This window comes from Cyanistes caeruleus, chromosome 35 (assembly GCF_971803275.1).
Source record: "Cyanistes caeruleus chromosome 35, bCyaCae1.hap1.1, whole genome shotgun sequence".
NCBI lineage: Eukaryota > Metazoa > Chordata > Aves > Passeriformes > Paridae > Cyanistes > Cyanistes caeruleus.
This window is the reverse complement of record NC_141736.1, coordinates 311,091-330,360: the sequence shown is the minus strand read 5'-3', so window position 1 is coordinate 330,360 and position 19,270 is coordinate 311,091. Positions and strand designations below refer to the sequence as shown.

Below are 19,270 nucleotides of genomic sequence, written 5' to 3'. Positions count from 1 at the left end.
CGCCATATTAAATGAGGGACTCCCGGTATTATGGGCGCCGCCATCTTGGTTGCGGCGGCTCAGCCAATCAGCGCCCGCGCGTCCCGTTGCCATGGCGAAGGGGGGCGTGGCCAAAGGGCAGCCGCGGCCTGCGGGCACGTGCGGCATTTCCGGGGGGGTTTGGGGGGTCCTGGGGGGGATTTGGGGTGAAATTTGGGGGATTTGGGTGTCCTGAGAGAGATCTGAGGGTCCTGGGGAGGAAATTTGGGGGATTTTGGTGAGATTTGGAGGATTTGGGGGGTCCTGGGGGGCTGAGGCTCCCCCAAAGCCCCCCCTGACCTCTCTGTGCCCCTCCCCCAGCTCCGGGACCCCCCAATGGCCACCGGAGACCCCGGTATGGGGGAGGGGAAGGGACTGGGGGCTTCTGGGGGGGTTCGGGGGGTCCTGGGTGGGGTTTGGGGGGTCCTGGAGAGGGTTTGGGGGGTCCTGGGGGATTTTGGGGGGTCCTGGGTGGGGTCCTGTGGGGTTTGGGGGGGATTTTGGGTGGGGGGGTTGGGTTATTTGGGGGTCTCGGGGAGGATTTTGGGGGTTCTGGGGGGGATTTTGGGGGTCTCGGGGAGGATTTTGGGGGTTCTGGGGGGGATTTTGGGGGTCTCGGGGGGGGTCTCTGACCCCTCTGTGCCCCCCCAGGCCGGGCCCAGCCCCGGCGCTGCCCCCGGGACCCCCCCGGGCCCCCCCGGGACCCCCGACAGGACCAGGTGGGTGTGACCTGAGTGACCCCAGGTGACCCCTGAGTGACCCCAGGTGACCCCAGGTGACCCCTGAGTGACCCCCGTGTCCCCCCCGTGTCCCTCCCCAGGTCCGGGGGCTCCGGGGGTCCCTGGGGCGGCTGCAGCTGCGGGGGGAGGAGGCTCAGAGGCTGCGGGGGCTCTACCTGAGCCTGGGGCAGCTGCTGCAGGTGAGGGGCGCACCTGGGACAGGTAACGCGCACACCTGGGCACACCTGGGCACACCTGGGACAGGTAACGAACATCTGGGGGGGGTCACACACACCTGGGACAGGTAACGTGCACACCTGGGCACACCTGGGACAGGTAACGCGCACACCTGGGCACACCTGGGCACACCTGGGCACACCTGGGCACACCTGGGACAGGTAATGAACACACCTGGGCACACCTGGGCACTCCTGGGCACACCTGGGCACACCTGGGACAGGTAACCCGCACACCTGGGCACACCTGGGACAGGTAATGAACATCTGGGGGGGTCACACACACACCTGGGACAGGTAACGCACACCTGGGCACACCTGGGCACACCTGGGACAGGTAACAAACAGCTGGGGGGGGTCACACACACACCTGGGACAGGTAATGCACACCTGGGCACACCTGGGCAGGTTGGGGTCCCACCTGGGGGTGTTGGGGTCCCACCTGGGCAGGTTGGGGTGACACCTGGGGCTGTTGGGGTCCCACCTGGTCTCACCTGGGGTCTCACCTGTCCCGCAGGCGGAGGCGGGGCTGGCGCGCGCGCTGCTGGGCGGGGCGGAGGCGGAGCTGCTGCGCACGCGCCGGAGGCTGAGGGGGCTGCGGGGCCGGGGGGGGCGGGGGGGAACCCCGCAGGTACCGGGGGGGGGCGGGGGGGCTGAATTGGGGAGGGGGCTGGGGGGGCTGGGGGGGCTGAATTGGGGAGGGGGCTGGGGGGGCTGAATTGGGGGGGCTGAACTGGGGAGGGGGCTGGGGGGGCTGGGGGGGCTGAATTGGGGGGACTGAATTGGGGGGGCTGGGGGGGCTGAACTGGGGAGGGGGCTGGGGGGGCTGGGGGGGGCTGAATTGGGGAGGGGGCTGAGGGGGCGGGGCGGGCTCGGGGGGTTGAATTGGGGGGGGGGCTGAATTGGGGAGGGGGCTGGGGGGGTTTTGGGGGTCCTGGATAGGGGGATCCTGAATTGGGGGGGGGGTCTCTGGGGCTGGGGGGGGTCTCTGGATTGCGGGAGGGGTCTCTGGATTGGGGGGGTCTCTGGATTGGGGGAGGGGTCTCTGGGGCTGGGGGGGGTCTCTGGATTGGGGGGGGTCTCTGAACTGGGGGGGGGTCTCTGGATTGGGGGGGGTCTCTGGATTGGGGGGGGGTCTCGGGTTGGGGTCTCTCTGCGGACCCCCCTGACCCCCCCCTCCCCTGTTGCCCCCCAGGCCCGGGGGTCCCGGCGGGAGGGGGGGGCGAGGCCGCGGGAGCCGCTGGGGCCGGTACGGGGGGGCTGGGGGGGATCTGGGGGTCCCGGGGGGGATCTGGGGGGTCCCGGGGGGATCTGGGGTGGTCTGGGGGGGGATTTGGGGGGTCCCGGGGGGGATCTGGGGGGTCCCGGGGGGATCTGAGGTGGTCTGGGGGGGGATTTGGGGGGTCCCGGGGGGGATCTGGGGGGTCCCGGGGCGGATCTGGGGGGATCTGGGGGGGTCCCAGGGGGGATTTGGGGGGTCCCGGGGGGATCTGGGGGGTCCCAGGGGGGATTTGAGGAGGATCTGGGGGGGATTTTGGGGTCTGGGGGTGTCCCAGTGGGATCTGGGGAGGATTTGGGGGTCCCAGGGGGGATCTGGGGAGGATTTGGGGGTCCCTGAAGGGATTTGGGGGGTCCTGGGGGGATTTGGGGGGGTCTGGGGGGGGATTTGGGGGTCCCGGGGGGGTTGGGGGGATTTCAGGGGGGGGTTTCGGGGGGTCCGGGCCGTCCCCGCCCCCATCCCCCACTGACCCCTCCCCCTCCCCCAGCCCGAGCCCCCCCAGGAGTGGCCGGAGTGGGGGGAGGGGCAGGGGGAGCCCCCCCCATCCCCTCCCCCATCGCCGCCCCCCCGCCGGGACCCCGAGGAGACCCCGGGGACCCCCCCAGGGACCCCCCCAGGGACCCCCCCAGGGACCCCCCCGGGGACCCCCCCGGTGACACCGGCCCGGGCCACGCCCAGCAGAGCCCGGCCACAGGTGAGACCCCCAAACACACCTGGGGACACCTGGGGACACCTGAGAGACCCCCAAACACACCTGGGGACACCTGAGGGACCCCCAAACACACCTGGGGACACCTGAGGGACCCCCAAACACACCTGGGGACACCTGGGGACACCTGGGGACCCCCAAACACACCTGGGGACACCTGGAACACCTGGGGACCCCCAAACACACCTGGGGACACCTGGGGACACCTGGGGACACCTGAGGGACCCCCAAACACACCTGGGGACACCTGGGGACACCTGGGGACACCTGAGGGACCCCCAAACACACCTGGGGACACCTGGAACACCTGGGGACCCCCAAACACACCTGGGGACACCTGGGGACTCCCAAAACACACCTGGGGACACCTGGAACACCTGAGGGACCCCCAAACACACCTGGGGACACCTGGGGACACCTGGGGACATCTGGGGACACCTGGGGACCCCCAAACACACCTGGGGACACCTGGGGACACCCATCTCACCTGTCCCCGGTGTCTCCCCTGTCTCACCTGTCCCCATCTCACCTGTCCCAGGTGTCTCACCTGTCCCTGGCCCTGACCCAGCACCTGGCCCAGCTCCGGGCCGAGGCTGCGGCTCTGCGGGGGCGCCTGAGGGGGGGACACCTGGGGACAGCCCCCCGGAGGTGAGTGAGGGACACCTGGGGACACCTGGAGACACCTGGAGACACCTGGAGACACCTGGGGACACCCTGGGGACACCTGGGGACACCTGGGGACACCTGGGAATACCTGGGAATACCTGGGGACACACCTGGGGACACCTGGGGACACCTGGACACACCTGGACACACCTGGGGACACCTGGGGGCACACCTGGGGACACCTGGGACACACCTGGACACACCTGGACACACCTGGGCACACCTGGGACACACCTGGGGACACCTGGGACACCTGGACACACCTGGGACACACCTGGGACACACCTGGGCACACCTGGGTGCTGAGGTCCCTCTGGGGGTCGCAGGGACCCCTCCCCCCCCAGCTCGGGGGGCGTGGCCGCCGCTCGCAGGGACCTGGCCCAGGTGAGCCTCGAGCTGAGCGGGGCCTCGGCACAGCTGGAGCGGATCCTGACACACCTGGGACAGGTGAGGGGACACGGGGACACACCTGGGACACACCTGGGACAGGTGAGGGGACACGGGGACACACCTGGGACACACCTGGGACACACCTGGGACAGGTGAGGGGACACGGGGACACACCTGGGACACACCTGGGACACACCTGGAACAGGTGAGGGGACACGGGGACACACCTGGGACACACCTGGGACAGGTGAGGGGACACGGGGACACACCTGGGACAGGTGAGGGGACACTGGGACACACCTGGGACAGGTGAGAGGGGTTGGGGACACACCTGGTTCACACCTGGGACAGGTGAGGGGACACGGGGACACACCTGGGACACACCTGGGACAGGTGAGGGGACACAGGGACACACCTGGGACAGGTGAGGGGGGTTGGGGACACACCTGGGACACACCTGGGACAGGTGAGGGGGGTTGGGGACACACCTGGGACACACCTGGGACAGGTGAGGGGGGTTGGGGACACACCTGGGACAGGTGAGAGGGGTTGGGGACACACCTGGTTCACACCTGGGACAGGTGAGGGATGCCGGGTGTCCCACGGGGGGGGGGGGGGTGGTCCGGCCGTGCCTCAGTTTCCCCTCGGCAGGAGCTGGCCCCGCCCCCCCCGCGGGACCCCCGGGCTCTGCTGGAGCTGCTCCAGGTGCGGCTGCGGGGGGGGGAGGGGCCAGCGCCGGCCCCGCCCCCCGGAGCGACCCCCCAGGTACGAGCCGGGGGGGCGGGGGGGGCTGAGCCCGATCTGGGGGGGTCCCCAATCAGTTTGGGGGGGATTTGGGGGGGCTCTGACCCCAATTCGGGGGGTCCTGACCCATTTGGGGGGTCCTGACCCCGATTTGGGGGGTCCCGAGTCCGGTTTGGGGGATTTGGGGGGGATCTGACCCCAATTCGGGGGGTCCTGACCCATTTGGGGGGTCCTGACCCCGATTTGGGGGATCCTGACCCCAATTTGGGGGGGTCCTGACCCCATTTTTGGGGTCCCCGTTTGTGTTTCGGGGGGTCCTGATCCATTTTTGGGGGGTCCTGACCCCATTTTTGGGGGGTCCTGACCCCAATTTGGGGGTCCTGACCCATTTTGGGGGGGTCCTGACCCCATTTTTGGGGTCCCCGTTTGTGTTTCGGGGGGTCCTGACCCATTTTTGGGGTCCCCCAGCCCCCCCGGCTGCAGCACGAGGAGCCCCCGGCGCTGCCCCCCAGCTCCGAGGGTGAGGGGGGGTCCCGGAGGGGTTTGGGGGGAATTTGGGGGTCCCGGAGGGGTTTGGGGGGAATTTGGGGGGATTTGGGTTGTTTTGGGCTGGTTTTGGGGGTCTTTGGGGGGGATTTTGGGGAGGATTTGGGGGATTTTGGGGAGGATTTGGGGAGGATTTTGGGGGGATTTTGGGGAGGATTTTGGAGATTTTGGGGAGGATTTTGGGGAGGATTTGGGGGATTTTGGGGGGGATTTTGGGGGGGATTTTGGGGGGATTTTGGGGGGATTTTGGGGGGATTTTGGGGGGGATTTTGGGAGATTTTGGGGAAGATTTTGGGGGGATTTTGGGAGGATTTTGGGGGGGATTTTGGGGAGGATTTGGGGGGATTTTGGGGGATTTTGGGGGGGATTTTGGGGGGATTTTGGGGAGGACTTTGGGGAGATTTTGGGGAGGATTTGGGGGGGTCTTGGGAGGATTTTGGGGGGATTTGAGGAAGATTTTGGGGGGATTTTGGGGAGGATTTTGGGGGGTCTTGGGAGGATTTTGGGGGGATTTTGGGGGGGATTTGGGGGGATTTTGGGGGATTTTGGGGAGGATTTTGGGGAGGATTTTGGGGGGATTTTGGGGGGGATTTTGGGGGGATTTTGGGGGGGATTTTGGGGAGATTTTGGGGGGATTTTGGGGAGGATTTGGGGGGGATTTGGGGGGGATTTTGGGGGGATTTTGGGGGGGATTTGGGGGGATTTTGGGAGGATTTTGGGGGGGATTTTGGGGGGATTTGGGGAGGATTTTGGGGAGGATTTTGGGGGTCTCTGACCGTGTCCCCCCCCTCCCCTCCCCCAGACGAGGCCGCCCCCGCCCCTCCCCCATCCCGGGCTCTGCTCAAGCGCCGCGCGCGGCTCCTGCAGGGGGGGAGGGGCCGCCCCAGTGACCCCCAGTGACCACCAGTGACCCCCAGTGACCACCAGTGACCACCAGTGACCACCCCCCAGTGACCCCCAGTGACCCCCCAGTGACCACCAGTGACCACCAGTGACCACCCACCAGTGACCCCCAGTGACCACCGGTGACCACCGGTGACCCCCGGTGACCACCAGTGACCACCAGTGACCCCCCAGTGACCCCCCAGTGACCCCCAGTGACCCCCAGTGACCACCAGTGACCACCAGTGACCACCCACCAGTGACCACCAGTGACCACCCAGTGACCACCAGTGACCACCAGTGACCACCAGTGACCCCCAGTGACCACCAGTGACCACCAGTGACCACCCAGTGACCCCCAGTGACCCCCAGTGACCCCCAGTGACCACCAGTGACCCCCCAGTGACCCCCAGTGACCCCCAGTGACCCCCGGTGACCCCCAGTGACCACCAGTGACCACCAGTGACCCCCAGTGACCACCCACCAGTGACCCCCAGTGACCCCCAGTGACCCCCAGTGACCACCAGTGACCCCCAGTGACCCCCAGTGACCACCAGTGACCACCAGTGACCCCCAGTGACCACCAGTGACCACCCAGTGACCACCAGTGACCACCAGTGACCACCAGTGACCTCCCAGTGACCCCCCAGTGACCACCAGTGACCCCCCAGTGACCACCAGTGACCACCAGTGACCCCCAGTGACCACCAGTGACCTCCCAGTGACCCCCAGTGACCACCAGTGACCCCCAGTGACCCCCAGTGACCCCCCGGTGACCACCAGTGACCACCAGTGACCCCCAGTCCCCCCCATTAAAGCCTCCTGTACCCTCCCCCCGCCTGCGTCTCCTTTTTTGGGGGGGTCCCGGGGGGTTTTTGGGGGGGTCCCGGGGGGTTTTTGGGGGGGTCCCGGGGGGTTTTTTTGGGGGGTCCCGGGGGTTTTTGGGGGGGTCCCGGGGGGTTTTTGGGGGGGTCCCGGGGGGTTTTTTTGGGGGGGTCCCGGGGGGTTTTTTTGGGGGGGTCCCGGGGGTTTTTTTGGGGGGGTCCCGGGGGGTTTTTTTGGGGGGGTCCCGGGGGGTTTTTGGGGGGTCCCGGGGGGTTTTTTGGGGGGTCCCGGGGGGTTTTTGGGGGGGTCCCGGGGGGTTTTTTTGGGGGGGTCCCGGGGGGTTTTTGGGGGGGTCCCGGGGGGTTTTTGGGGGGGTCCCGGGGGTTTTTTTGGGGGGGTCCCGGGGGTTTTTTTGGGGGGGATCCCTGAGGAAATTCCCGAATCTCCTCCCCTCCCCCCGCCTGAACTCGCCCCTCCCCCCCTTATCTCGCCCCTCCCCCTCCCTTATCTCCCCCCCCCAGCCCCGCCCCGCCCTTGCAGGGTGGGGGCCCCCCCAAAAAAAACAAACTCACCCCCAAAAGCCCCAAAAAGCCCCAAAAAGCCCCAAAAAACCCCAAAAAAGCCCCAAATCCGCCCCATGGCGGGGCTGCTGCTGCTGGGGGCGCTCCTGGGGGGGCTCCTGGGGGCGCCCCCTCGGCTTTGGGGGGGCCCGGGGGGGGTCCTGGGGCTGCCCGGGGGCTCCGAGACCCCCCCGGATCTGGAGGAGGAAGGTAAAGGGGGGAGGGGAGGGGGTTTGGGGGGGATTGGGGGAGTTTCGGGGGGCTTTGGGGGGGATTTTGGGGAATTTCGGGGGGGTTTCGGGGGGTTTGGGGGGGATTGGGGGAGTTTTGGGGGGGTTTTGGGGGTTTTGGGGGAGTTTCGGGGGGGTTTGGGGGGGATTTTGGGGAATTTCGGGGGGGTTTGGGGGGGATTTGGGGGGGATTTTGGGGAATTTCGGGGGGGTTTGGGGGGGATTTGGGGGGGCTTGGGGGAATTTCGGGGGAGTTTTGGAGAATTTCGGGGGGGTTTTGGGGGGTTTGGGGAATTTCGGGGGGTTTTGGGGGGATTGGGGGGAGTTTCGGGGGGATTTCGGGGGGTTTGAGAGGAGTTTTTGGGGGATTTGAGGAGATTTTGGGGGGCTTTGAAGGGTTTTGGGGTGGTTTTGGAGGGGTTTTGGGGCGGTTTGGGGTGGTTTTGAAGGGTTTTGGGGAGGTTTTGTGGGTTTTGAAGGGTTTTGGGGAGGTTCGGGGGGTTTAGGAGGGGTTTTGGGGCGGTTTTGGGGGATTTTGAAGGGTTTTGGGGAGGTTTGTGGGGTTTTGGGAGGTTTTGGGGGTTTGGGGGAGGTTCGGGGGGATTTAGGAGGGGTTTGGGGGAGGTTTTGGGGCGGTTTTGGGGAGGTTTTGGGAGGTTTTGGGGGTTTTGAAGGGTTTTGGGGAGGTTTTGGGGGTTTTGGGGCGGTTTTGGGGAGGTTTTGGGGCGGTTTTGGGGGTTTTGGGGTGGTTTGGGGGAGGTTTGGTGTGAAATTCCTCGTGCGATTCCCCCCTCGTGTGACCCCGAAGCGTCCCCCGAGCCCCCCCAGTGTCCCCAATGTCCCCAATGTCCCCGATGTCCCCAATGTCCCCAATGTCCCCAATGTCCCCGATGTCCCCGATGTCCCCAGTGGCCATTGTCCAGCGGCAGGACCCCGAGCCCCCGCACTGTCCCCAATGTCCCCAATGTCCCCGATGTCCCCAATGTCCCCAATGTCCCCAATGTCCCCGATGTCCCCAGTGGCCATTGTCCAGCGGCAGGACCCCGAGCCCCCGCACTGTCCCCAGTGTCCCCAATGTCCCCAATGTCCCCGATGTCCCCGGTGTCCCCAATGTCCCCATGTCCCCAATGTCCCCAATGTCCCCAGTGGCCATTGTCCAGCGGCAGGACCCCGAGCCCCCGCACTGTTTCTCGCGGACCCTGCATGACCTGAGCTGCTTCTGGGACAGCCCCGGGCCCGCCGAGCCCAGCCGCTTCCGCTTCCAGTTCCGCCTCGAGTGAGTGACCCGAGACCCCCGAGTGACCCCCGGGTGACCCCCGAGTGACCCCTGAGTGACACCTGAGTGACCCCCGGGTGACCCCTGAGTGACCCGAGACCCCCGAGTGACCCCCGGGTGACACCCGAGTGACCCCTGAGTGACCATTGAGTGACACCCCGAGTGACCCCTGAGTGACACCTGAGTGTCCCCCGGGTGACACCTGAGAGACCCCCGGGTGACACCTGAGTGTCCCCCGGGTGACACCTGAGAGACCCCCGGGTGACACCTGAGTGACCCCCGGGTGACACCTGAGAGACCCCCGGGTGACACCTGAGTGACCCCTGAGTGACCCCTGAGTGACACCTGAGTGACCCCCGGGTGACACCTGAGTGACCCCTGAGTGACCCCTGACCCCTCGGTGTCCCGTGTCCCCCAGGGAGGACCCATGGCAGGAGTGTCCCCTCAGTGTCCCCTGACCCCTCAGTGTCCCCTGACCCCTCAGTGTCCCCTCAATGACCCCTCGGTGTCCCCTGACCCCTCAATGACCCCTCGGTGTCCCCAGGCAGGACCCGTGGCAGGAGTGTCCCCTCAGTGTCACCTCAATGACCCCTCAGTGACCCCTCAGTGACCCCTCGGTGACCCCTCGGTGTCCCCAGGCAGGACCTGTGGCAGGAGTGTCCCCTCAGTGACCCCTCAATGACCCCTGACCCCTCAATGACCCCTCAATGACCCCTCGGTGTCCCCAGGCAGGACCCGTGGCAGGAGTGACCCCTCAGTGTCCCCTGACCCCTCAGTGTCCCCTCAATGACCCCTCGGTGTCCCCAGGCAGGACCCGTGGCAGGAGTGTCCCCTCAGTGTCACCGCGCTGTCCCGGGGGTCTCGTTTCTGGTGCTCGCTGCCCCCGGCCGCCACCGTCACCTTCGTGCCCCTGGAGCTGCGCGTGCTGCCCGCGACCCCCGCGGGGACCCCCGCGACCCCCGCGACCCCCGGGACCCTCCCCGCGACCCCCGGGACCACCGGGACCCTCCCCGGGACCACCGGGACCCCCACCGGGACCCCCACCGGGACCACCGGGACCCCCGGGACCCTCCCCGAGACCACCGCGACCCCCACCGCGACCCCCGGGACCACCGGGACCCCCGCAACCCCCACCGGGACCACCGCGACCCCCACCGCGGCCACCGGAACCGCCCCCGGGTCCACCGGGCTCCCCCCCGGGACCACCGGGCCCCCCTCCAACACTTCCGGGACCCCCGGGAGCCCCCCCCAAACGACGGAGCCCCCTCCCCCCCTGTTCCAGCGGACCCTTTACATCGACCAAGTCGGTACGGGGGGGATGGGGGGGTTTGGGGGGTCCCGGGGGGGTTTGGGGGGTCCTGGAGGGGCTTGGGGGGTCCCGGGAGGGGTTTGGGGGGTCCCGGGGGGGGTTTGGGGGTCCCGAGGGGGACTTGGGGGGTCCCGGGAGGGATTTGGGGGGTCCCGGGGGGGATTTGGGGGGTCCTGGGGGGGGTTTGGGGGGTCCCGGGGGGGGTTTGGGGGGTCCCAGGGGGATTTGGGGGGTCCCGGGGGGGATTTGGGGGGTCCCGGGGGGGATTTGGGGGGTCCCGGGAGGGGTTTGGGAGGTCCTGGAGGGGGTTTGGGGGGTCCCGGGGGGGATTTGGGGGGTCCTGGAGGGGATTTGGGGGGTCCCGGGGAGGGTTTGGGGGGTCCTGGAGGGGATTTGGGGGGTCCTGGAGGGGATTTGGGGGGTCCCGGGGGGTTGGGGGGGTCCCGGGGAGGGTTTGGGGGGTCCCGGGAGGGATTTGGGGGGTCCTGGGAGGGGTTTGGGGAGGTCCCTGGGGGATTTGGGGGGTCCTGGAGGGGATTTGGGGGGTCCTAGAGGGGATTTGGGGGGTCCTGGAGGGGGTTTGGGGGGTCCCGGGGGGGATTTGGGGGGTCCTGGAGGGGATTTGGGGGCTCCCGGGGGGGGTTTGGGGGGTCCCGGGGGGCTTTGGGGAGGTCCCTGGGGGATTTGGGGGGTCCCGGGGGGTTGGGGGGCAGAGTTTGGGTGAATTCCGGGGGTTTTTGGGAGGAATCCTCGTGTTAATTTTCGAGGTTTTTGGGGTTCATTTCTGCCTTTGGGGGGGGGCTCCTGTCCGTGCCGGGGTATTTTGGGGGGGGGGGGGTCCCCACTGACGGAGCCCCTCCCCCAGTGCTGCCGGGACCCCCCCAGAACGTGTCGGTGTCGGCGGGGGGGGCGCGGGGGGAGCTGTGCGTGCGCTGGGCCCCTCCCCCCGGGCCCTACCTGCACTCCAGCCTCACCTTCCAGCTGGCCCTGAGCCCCCCCGAGGGACCCCCAAAAACGGTCAGAGCGGATTCGGGGGCTCCGGGGGGGCGCGGGGTCCCTGGAGGGGGTTGGGGGGTCCCTGGAGGGGCTCCGGGGGGGTTTGGGGGTCCCTGGAGGGGATTTGGGGGTCCCTGGAGGGGGTTTGGGGGGGTTTGGGGGTCCCTGGAAGGGCTCCGGGGGGGGTTTGGGGGTCCCTGGAGGGGATTTGGGGGTCCCTGGAGGGGGTTTGGGGGGGTTTGGGGGTCCCTGGAAGGGCTCCGGGGGGGGTTTGGGGGTCCCTGGAGGGGATTTGGGGGTCCCTGGAGGGGGTTTGGGGGGGTTTGGTGGGGTTTGGGGGTCCCTGGAGGGGATTTGGGGGGGGTTGAGGGGGTTTGGGGGTCCCTGGAGGGGATTTGGGGGACCCTGGAGGGGGTTTGGGGGTCCCTGGAGGGGATTTGGGGGGGTTTGGGGGTCCCTGGAGGGGCTCCGGGGGGGTTTGGGGGTCCCTGGAGGGGGTTTGGGGGTCCCTGGAGGGGATTTGGGGGGGTTTGGGGGTCCCTGGAGGGGGTTTGGGGGATATTTGGGGGTCCCTGGAGGGGGTTTGGGGTGGGTTTGAGGGGGTTTGGGGTCCCTGGAGGGGCTCCGGGGGGGGTTTGGGGGTCCCTGGAGGGGATTTGGGGGCTCCGGGGGAGTTTGGGGGTCCCTGGAGGGGATTTGGGGTGGGTTTGAGGGGGTTTGGGGGTCCCTGGAGGGGATTTTAGGGGTCCCTTGAGGGGATTTGGGGGGGTTTGGGGGTCCCTGGAGGGGATTCGGGGGCTCCGGGGGGGTTTGGGGGTCCCTTGAGGGGATTTGGGGGTCCCTGGAGGGGGTTTGGGGTCCCTGGAGGGGATCTGGAGGTGTTTGGGGGTCCCTTGAGGGGATTTGGGGGTCCCTGGAGGGGGTTTGGGGGTCCCTGGAGGGGGTTTTGGTTCCCCGTTGTGGTTTTGGGGGATTTTCGGGGGGATTTTTTGGGTTCCCCGTTCTGGTTTTTGGGTTCCCTGTTCTGGTTTTTGGGTTCCCCGTTCTGGTTTTGGTTCCCTGTTGTGGTTTTGGGGGATTTTGGGGGTATTTTGAGGCTCCCTGTGCGGTTTTTTTGAGATTTTGGGATATTTTTGGGGGGATTTTGGGATATTTTTGGGGGGATTTTGGGATATTTTTGGGGGGATTTGGGGTTTTTGGGGTCCCTGAACAGCACATCCCCCCAGGTGGGGGTCCCGGCGGGGTTTTTTGGGGGGATTTTGGGATATTTTGGGGTATTTTGGGGTTTTTGGGGTCCCTGAACAGCACATCCCCCCAGGTGGGGGTCCCGGCGGGGTTTTTTGGGGGGATTTTGGGATATTTTTGGGGGGATTTGGGATTTTTGGGGTCCCTGAACAGCACATCCCACCCCAGGTGGGGGTCCCGGCGGGGGGGTTTTTGGGATTTTGGGATATTTTGGGTATTTTGGGGGGTATTTTGGGGTTTTTGGGGTCCCTGAACAGCACATCCCCCCCAGGTGGGGGTCCCGGCGGGGGTTTTTGGGGGGATTTTGGGGTTTTTTGGGGGGGATTTTGGGGTTTTTGGGGTCCCTGAACAGCACATCCCCCCCCAGGTGGGGGTCCCGGCGGGGGTTTTTGGGGGGATTTTGGGGTATTTTGGGTATTTTTGGGGGTATTTTGGGGTTTTTGGGGTCCCTGAACAGCACATCCCCCCAGGTGGGGGTCCCGGTGGGGGGTTTTTTTGGATTTTGGGATATTTTGGGGGGTTTTGGGGGGTATTTTGGGGTTTTTGGGGTCCCTGAACAGCACATCCCCCCCCAGGTGGGGGTCCCGGCGGGGGTTTTTGGGGGGATTTTGGGGTTTTTTGGGGGGGATTTTGGGGTTTTTGGGGTCCCTGAACAGCACATCCCCCCCCAGGTGGGGGTCCCGGCGGGCCGGCGCGAGCAGGGGGTCGGGGGTCTCCGGGCCAGCACCGAGTACTCGGTGCGAGCCCGGGCCCGGCCCGACGGGATCAGCTACAGCGGCTTCTGGAGCCCCTGGTCCCCTCCCCGCAGGGCCACCACCCCCCCCGGTGAGTGACAGCGGCGACACCGGGGGGCGCGGGGACACTGGGGGGGCGCGGGGACACTGGGGGGCTTGGAGACATTGGGGGGACACCGGGGGGCGCGGGGGGAGCGGGGACATTGGGGGGGCTTGGGGACATTGGGAGGGCTTGGGGGCATTGGGGACATTGAGAGGACATTGAGTGGGGTTGGGGACACTGAGGGGACATTGAGGGAGGGTTTGGGGACACTGAGGGGGGCTTGGGGACATTGAGGGGGGGTTTGGGGACATTGGGGGGGTTTGGGGACACTGAGGGGACACTGAGGGGGATTTGGGGACACTGAGGGGGGGTTTGGGGACATTGGGGGGGGTTTGGGGACACTGAGGGGACATTGGGGGGGGTTTGGGGACACTGAGGGGACACTGAGGGGGGGGCTTGGGGACACCGAGGCGGGGTTTGGGGACACCGAGGGGGGGTTTGGGGACACTGAGGGGACACTGAGGGGGGGGGTTTGGGGACACCGAGGGGGGGTTTGGGGACACTGAGGGGACACCGAGGGGGGGTTTGGGGACACTGGGGGGGGTTTGGGGACACCGAGGGCACACCCAGGGCCGCCGAGGCGCTACTGGGAGCACTGGGGCGCACTGGGAGGGGTCCCTGAAGAGGTGTCGCCCCCCCCGTGACCCCCCAGTGCCACCCCCCGGGTGTCCCCTGTCACCCAGAGCTGGACGCGGTGACGCTGGGACTGGCGAGCCTGCTGGTGCTGCTGCTGCTGGCACTGGGAGCACTGGGGCTGCTGGGACACCGCCGGTACTGGGGGGACTGGGGACACTGGGGGGGCTGGGGGGGCTGGGGGGGACTGGGGCTGCTGGGACACCGCCGGTACTGGGGACACTGGGGACACTGGGGGGACACTGGGGGGGACTGGGGGGACACTGGGGGCACTGGGGACACTGGGGGGGCTGGGGGGGACTGGGGGGACTGGGGGGACTGGGGGGACACTGGGAGCACTGGGGGGACTGGGAACTGGGGGGACTGGGGGGGCTCTGTGGGATTTTGGGGCGGTTTTGGGGTCTCGGGGGGGATTTTGGGGCGGTTTTGGGGCGGTTTTGAGTCTCGGGGGGGATTTTGGGGCGGTTTTGGGGTGGTTTGGGGTCTCTGTAGGGGATTTTTGGGGTGGTTTGGGGTCTCTGTAGGGGATTTTTGGGGTGGTTTGGGGGTCTCTGTAGGGGATTTTTGGGGTGGTTTGGGGTCTCGCGGGGGATTTTTGGGGCGGTTTTGGGGCGGTTTTGGGTCTCGGGGGGGATTTTGGGGCGGTTTTGGGGTCTCTGTAGGGGATTTTGGGGCGGTTTTGGGGTCTCGGGGGGGATTTTGGGGTGGTTTTGGGGCGGTTTGGGGGTCTCTGTAGGGGATTTTGGGGTGGTTTTGGGGCGGTTTTGGGGTCTCTGTAGGGGATTTTTGGGGTGGTTTGGGGTCTCGCGGGGGATTTTGGGGTGGTTTTGGGGTGGTTTTGAGTCTCGGGGGGGATTTTGGGGTGGTTTGGGGTCTCTGTAGGGGATTTTGGGGTGGTTTTGGGGTCTCGGGGTGGTTTTGGGGCGGTTTTGGGGCGGTTTTGGGTCTCGGGGGGGATTTTGGGGACCCCCTGACCCCCCCGGCCCCCCAGGACCCTGCGGGCCAAGCTGTGGCCGCCGGTGCCGGGCCCGGAGCGAGAGTTCGAGGGGCTCTTCAGCGCCTACGGCGGCAACTTCCAGGTGAGGAACCGGGAATTTGGGGAATTCGGGGGGTCCCGGGGTCCCGGGGGGTTGGGGGTTCTGGGGGGATGGTTTGGGGTTTTTTGGGGTGAGTTTTGGGGCGTTTCGGGTGATTTTGGGGTGATTTTTGGGTAATTTTCGGGTGAATTTTGGGTGATTTTCGGGTGAATTTTGGCTGATTTTCGGGTAATTTTTGGGTGATTTTCGGGTGAATTTTGGGTAATTTTCGGGTGAATTTTGGGTGATTTTCGGGTGAATTTTGGGTGATTTTCGGGTGAATTTTGGGTGATTTTCGGGATATTTTGGGGATGTTTCAGGGGGATTTTGGGGGATATTTTGGCTGATTTGGGGGTGATTTTTGGGGGATGTTTTAGGGGGATTTGGGGGGATTTTTTAGCGATATTTGGGGGGACATTTTGGGATATTTCGGGATATTTTGGGGGATATTTTAGGGATATTTAAGGGACATTTCGGGAATATTTTGGGGGATATTTCGGGATATTTTAGGGATATTTCAGGATATTTTGGGGATATTTTGGGGGATATTTCGGGATATTTTGGGGGATATTTCGGGACATTTCGAGGCTGTTTAACCCTTTCCCCCCCGCAGCTGTGGCTGTGCCATGGCCCGGGCTCTCCCTGGGCGCCCCCCGCGCCCCCTCCCTTGGAGGCCGAGGACGCCGTGGAGGAGGTGGGGGGGGGTCCGGGGGCTCCCCCCTCGCCGGAGCCGCCCCTCCCCCCCGGGGCTGAGACCCCCCCCCAGCCCCGGGACCCCCCCGGGGACCCCTCCCCCTCCCCCAGCTTTGAGTACACGCTGTTCGAGCCCGGCTCCGCCCTGCTCCGCCCCTCCCCCCGCGGCCCCGCCCCCTACGCCAACCTCGCCCCGCCCCCCAAGGGCGCCGACCCCGCGGGGGCGGGGCAAGAGCCCCATTACGTCATCTGCTCCTGATGGCGGCCGGTGACGTCACGCGGAGAAAGGGGCGTGTGACGTCACCGGGGGGAAAAGCTGGATTGGTGACGTCACACACGGCAACAACGAGATCGTCGCGGAAGGGGACGCGACGCGGTGACGTCACGCAGAGGGGGCGATGACGTCATCGCGGAAAGGGACGCGTCGCTGTGACGTCACGCGATGCAGAACGGTGACGTCACGTGAGAAGGGACGCAGCACGGTGACGTCACACCGAAGGGGCGGACGATGTCACGACGGAAGGGACGCGATGACGTCACACGGACGGGACCGGTGACGTCACCGCTGTGGGAACGCGTCCCGGTGACGTCACGCAGACGGGACAGATGACGTCGCGCGGAGCGGGACGCGTGGCGCGATGACGTCAGTGCAGAACGGACATGACGTCACGGTGACGTCACCCCCGGGGCGCGGGGACACGGAGGGAGGGGGAGGGGACGGCCGGGGACATCGAATTTCGCCTGCTTTGGGTTTTTAATGTTTTTGTACAATAAAAGTGAAGCTGGGCCTTGGCCCATGCCCCCACTGGGGACACTGGGACAGACTGGGGACACTGGGACAGACTGGGAGGGACACTGGGGACACTGGGAGGGACACTGGGGACAACAGGGAATAACTGGGAGGACAGTGGGGGACACTGGGAGGGACTGGGGACACACTGGGGACACTGGGAGCACTGGGACAGGAGCCTGGGGACACTGTGGGGACACTGGGGACACTGGGACAGGAGCCTGGGGACACTGTGGGGACACTGGGGACACTGGGACAGGAGCCTGGGGACACTGTGGACACTGGGAGGGCACTGGGAGCACTGGGACAGGAGCCCGGGGACACTGTGGGGACACTGGGGACACTGGGACAGGAGCCTGGGGACACTGTGGGGACACTGGGGACACTGGGAGGGCACTGGGAGCACTGGGACAGGAGCCTGGGGACACTGTGGGGACACTGGGAGCACTGGGACAGGAGCCCGGGGACACTGTGGGGACACTGGGGCCCTGGAGGGGTGGCACAGGCGGGCTGGGCGTGGGGGGAGGGGCTGATAACGCTTATCAGGAGCCCCCAGACGGGCCCGGGTGGGGACACCTGGCACCGTGTCACTGTCACCCCTCCCCGGCACCGTGTCACCCGCCACGTCCCTGGCACCCGCGGGGGGGTGGTGACATCGGGTCCGTGTCCCCACGGGGGGTGGTGACATCGTGTCCGTGTCCCCACGGGGGGGTGGTGACATCGGATCCATTTCCCCGTGGGGGTGGTGGCACCGCGTCCGTGTCCCCATCGTGTCCGTGTCCCCGTGGTGGGGGTGGTGACATCGTGTCCGTGTCCCCATCGTGTCTGTGTCCCCATCGGATCCATGTCCCCGTGGGGGGGTGGTGGCACCGCGTCCGTGTCCCCATCGGGTCCGTGTCACTCCCACTCCTCCTCGGAGCCGCTGTCCCCAGGGCTGTCCCCAGGGCTGTCCCCAGGGCTGTCCCCAGGGCTGTCCCCTCTGTCCCCTCCGCTGTCCCCGAGGCGCAGCCGCCACCTCCGCCCGGCTGTCCCGGGGCAGCGCAGCGTCACCCGCGCGTGTCCGGGGCTGTCCCCGCGGGCCGGCCGCAGGTGACACCGCGCCGGGAAGAAGCGGAGCAGCGTCCCCAGGACGTGCGGGCCGGGCGGGGGCAGGCGCAGGGCGGCCACCAGCTGCGGGGGGACCCGCGGGGGACAGCGGGGGACGCGGCAGAGCTGCAGCAGCAGCGCGGCCAGGCGGGCGGGGGCGGCCGGGGACGCCCCCAGGTAACGCTCCAGGCCGTCCAGGAGCAGCAGCGCCGGGGGCTGAGGGGACAGCGACAGCTGCCACACCAGCTCGCGACACAGCGACGAGCGGCTGCAGGGGTAGCGCAGCTCCAGGCGCTGCGGCGGGGACACGGGGACAGCGGGGGACACGGGGACAGCGGGGGGACAGTGGGGGGACAGCGGGGGACATGGGGATAACGGGGGGACAGGGGGACAGAGGGGACAGTGGGGGGACAGTGGGGGACATGGAGATAACGGGGGGACAGGGGGACAGTGGGGGGACAGTGGGAGACACGGGGATAGAGGGGGGACAGAGGGGGACACGGGGACAGAGGGGGACAGTGGGGGACATGGGGGATAACGGGGGGACAGAGGGGGACACGGGGACAGAGAGGGACACGGGGACAGAGGGGGGACATGGGGACAGAGGGGGACAGTGGGGGACACGGGGACAGTGGGGGGACGGTGGGGGACACGGGGGGATAGCGGGGGGACAGTGGGGGACACGGGGATAGAGGGGGGACAGGCGGGGACACGGGGATAATGGGGGGACAGTGGGGGACACGGGGGGACACAGGGGACAGGGGGACAGAGGGGATAAGGGGGACAGAGGGGACAGTGAGGATGGCGGGACAGGAGGCACAAGGGGGACAGAGGGGACAGAGGGGACAAGAGTCAGGCCGCGCCCCCATGGCATTTCACACCCCACCATGAGTGGGGGTCCCCAAACCCCGCCCACACGCACAGCCCCACCCACGACAGCGCAAAACCACGCCCCCTACGGACCACGCCCCATAGAGACCACGCCCCCAGCGACGGCCGCACCGACCCACGCGTATCTTCACGCAAAGCCACGCCCACCGCAAATACGGCCCCGCCTTCCCCTCAGCGAACCCCGCCTTCCCCTCAGCGAACCCCGCCTTCCCCTCAGCACATCCCGCCTTCCCCTCAGCACATCCCGCCTTCCCCTCAGCACATCCCGCCTTCCCCTCAGCGCCCCCGCCCCGTCCCGCCGGCCCCGCTCACCTGCAGCGCCCGCGGGTCGGTGCCGGGTCCTCCCGGGAGCCTCGGGATGGCGCTGGGCGCCAGGAACAGCGCTCGGGGCCCGTCCGCGCCGCCCGCCAGCGCCGCCCGCAGCAGCAGCGAGGTGCGGCCCGAGCCCGCCGGGCCCAGCACCAGCACCGGCAGCGGCGGCAGCGCCGCCTCCGAGCCTTCCCCCGGTGCCGCCGGGCCCAGCGCCCGCTCCAGAGCCGCCGCCATGGCAGCGGGGCCGGGAGCTGCGCGGCCAATGGGCTGCGCGCCTCGGCTGCGCTCAGCCAATCAGCGCACGGCTTCCCTCAGCGCCGTT

The 19,270-nt window shown here is 67.4% G+C and overlaps 3 protein-coding genes and 1 long non-coding RNA gene across 7 annotated transcripts; 3 read left to right on the top strand and 1 right to left on the bottom strand.

Annotated features, from left to right (window-relative positions):
- Nucleotides 1-174: 174 nt before the first annotated feature.
- LOC147647609 (uncharacterized) lies at nt 175-4,865 on the top strand. Its single transcript, XM_086871268.1, has 8 exons — nt 175-256; nt 340-373; nt 670-737; nt 839-937; nt 3,500-3,609; nt 3,954-4,074; nt 4,669-4,782; nt 4,839-4,865. Exons 2-8 carry the CDS (start codon nt 355-357, stop codon nt 4,863-4,865), a joined length of 558 nt encoding a protein of 185 aa, XP_086727394.1. The 5' UTR covers nt 175-256; nt 340-354.
- Nucleotides 4,866-4,906: 41 nt separating this feature from the next.
- LOC147647608 (uncharacterized) lies at nt 4,907-7,021 on the top strand. Its single transcript, XR_015281440.1, has 2 exons — nt 4,907-5,281; nt 6,110-7,021. It is a non-coding gene; the product is annotated as an uncharacterized LOC147647608 (long non-coding RNA).
- A 525-nt stretch (nt 7,022-7,546) lies between these two features.
- EPOR (erythropoietin receptor) lies at nt 7,547-16,674 on the top strand. 4 transcript variants are annotated; one of them, XM_086871329.1, is made up of 8 exons: nt 7,547-7,784; nt 8,951-9,080; nt 9,888-10,387; nt 11,255-11,406; nt 13,302-13,455; nt 14,151-14,238; nt 15,092-15,179; nt 15,790-16,674. In XM_086871329.1, the coding sequence occupies exons 1-8, from the start codon at nt 7,652-7,654 to the stop codon at nt 16,126-16,128; spliced, it is 1,584 nt and encodes a 527-aa protein (XP_086727455.1). In that variant the 5' UTR covers nt 7,547-7,651; the 3' UTR covers nt 16,129-16,674. The 4 variants fall into 4 exon arrangements, with proteins under 4 accessions (XP_086727455.1, XP_086727457.1, XP_086727456.1 ...); XM_086871331.1 differs by having other exon boundaries at nt 14,120-14,238; nt 15,790-16,060; XM_086871330.1 differs by lacking the exon at nt 14,151-14,238.
- SWSAP1 (SWIM-type zinc finger 7 associated protein 1) lies at nt 16,605-19,270 on the bottom strand. The gene is made up of 2 exons (XM_086871333.1): nt 18,949-19,270; nt 16,605-18,039 (listed from the first exon to the last, which is right to left on the bottom strand). Exons 1-2 carry the CDS (start codon nt 19,180-19,182, stop codon nt 17,557-17,559), a joined length of 717 nt encoding a protein of 238 aa, XP_086727459.1. The 5' UTR covers nt 19,183-19,270; the 3' UTR covers nt 16,605-17,556.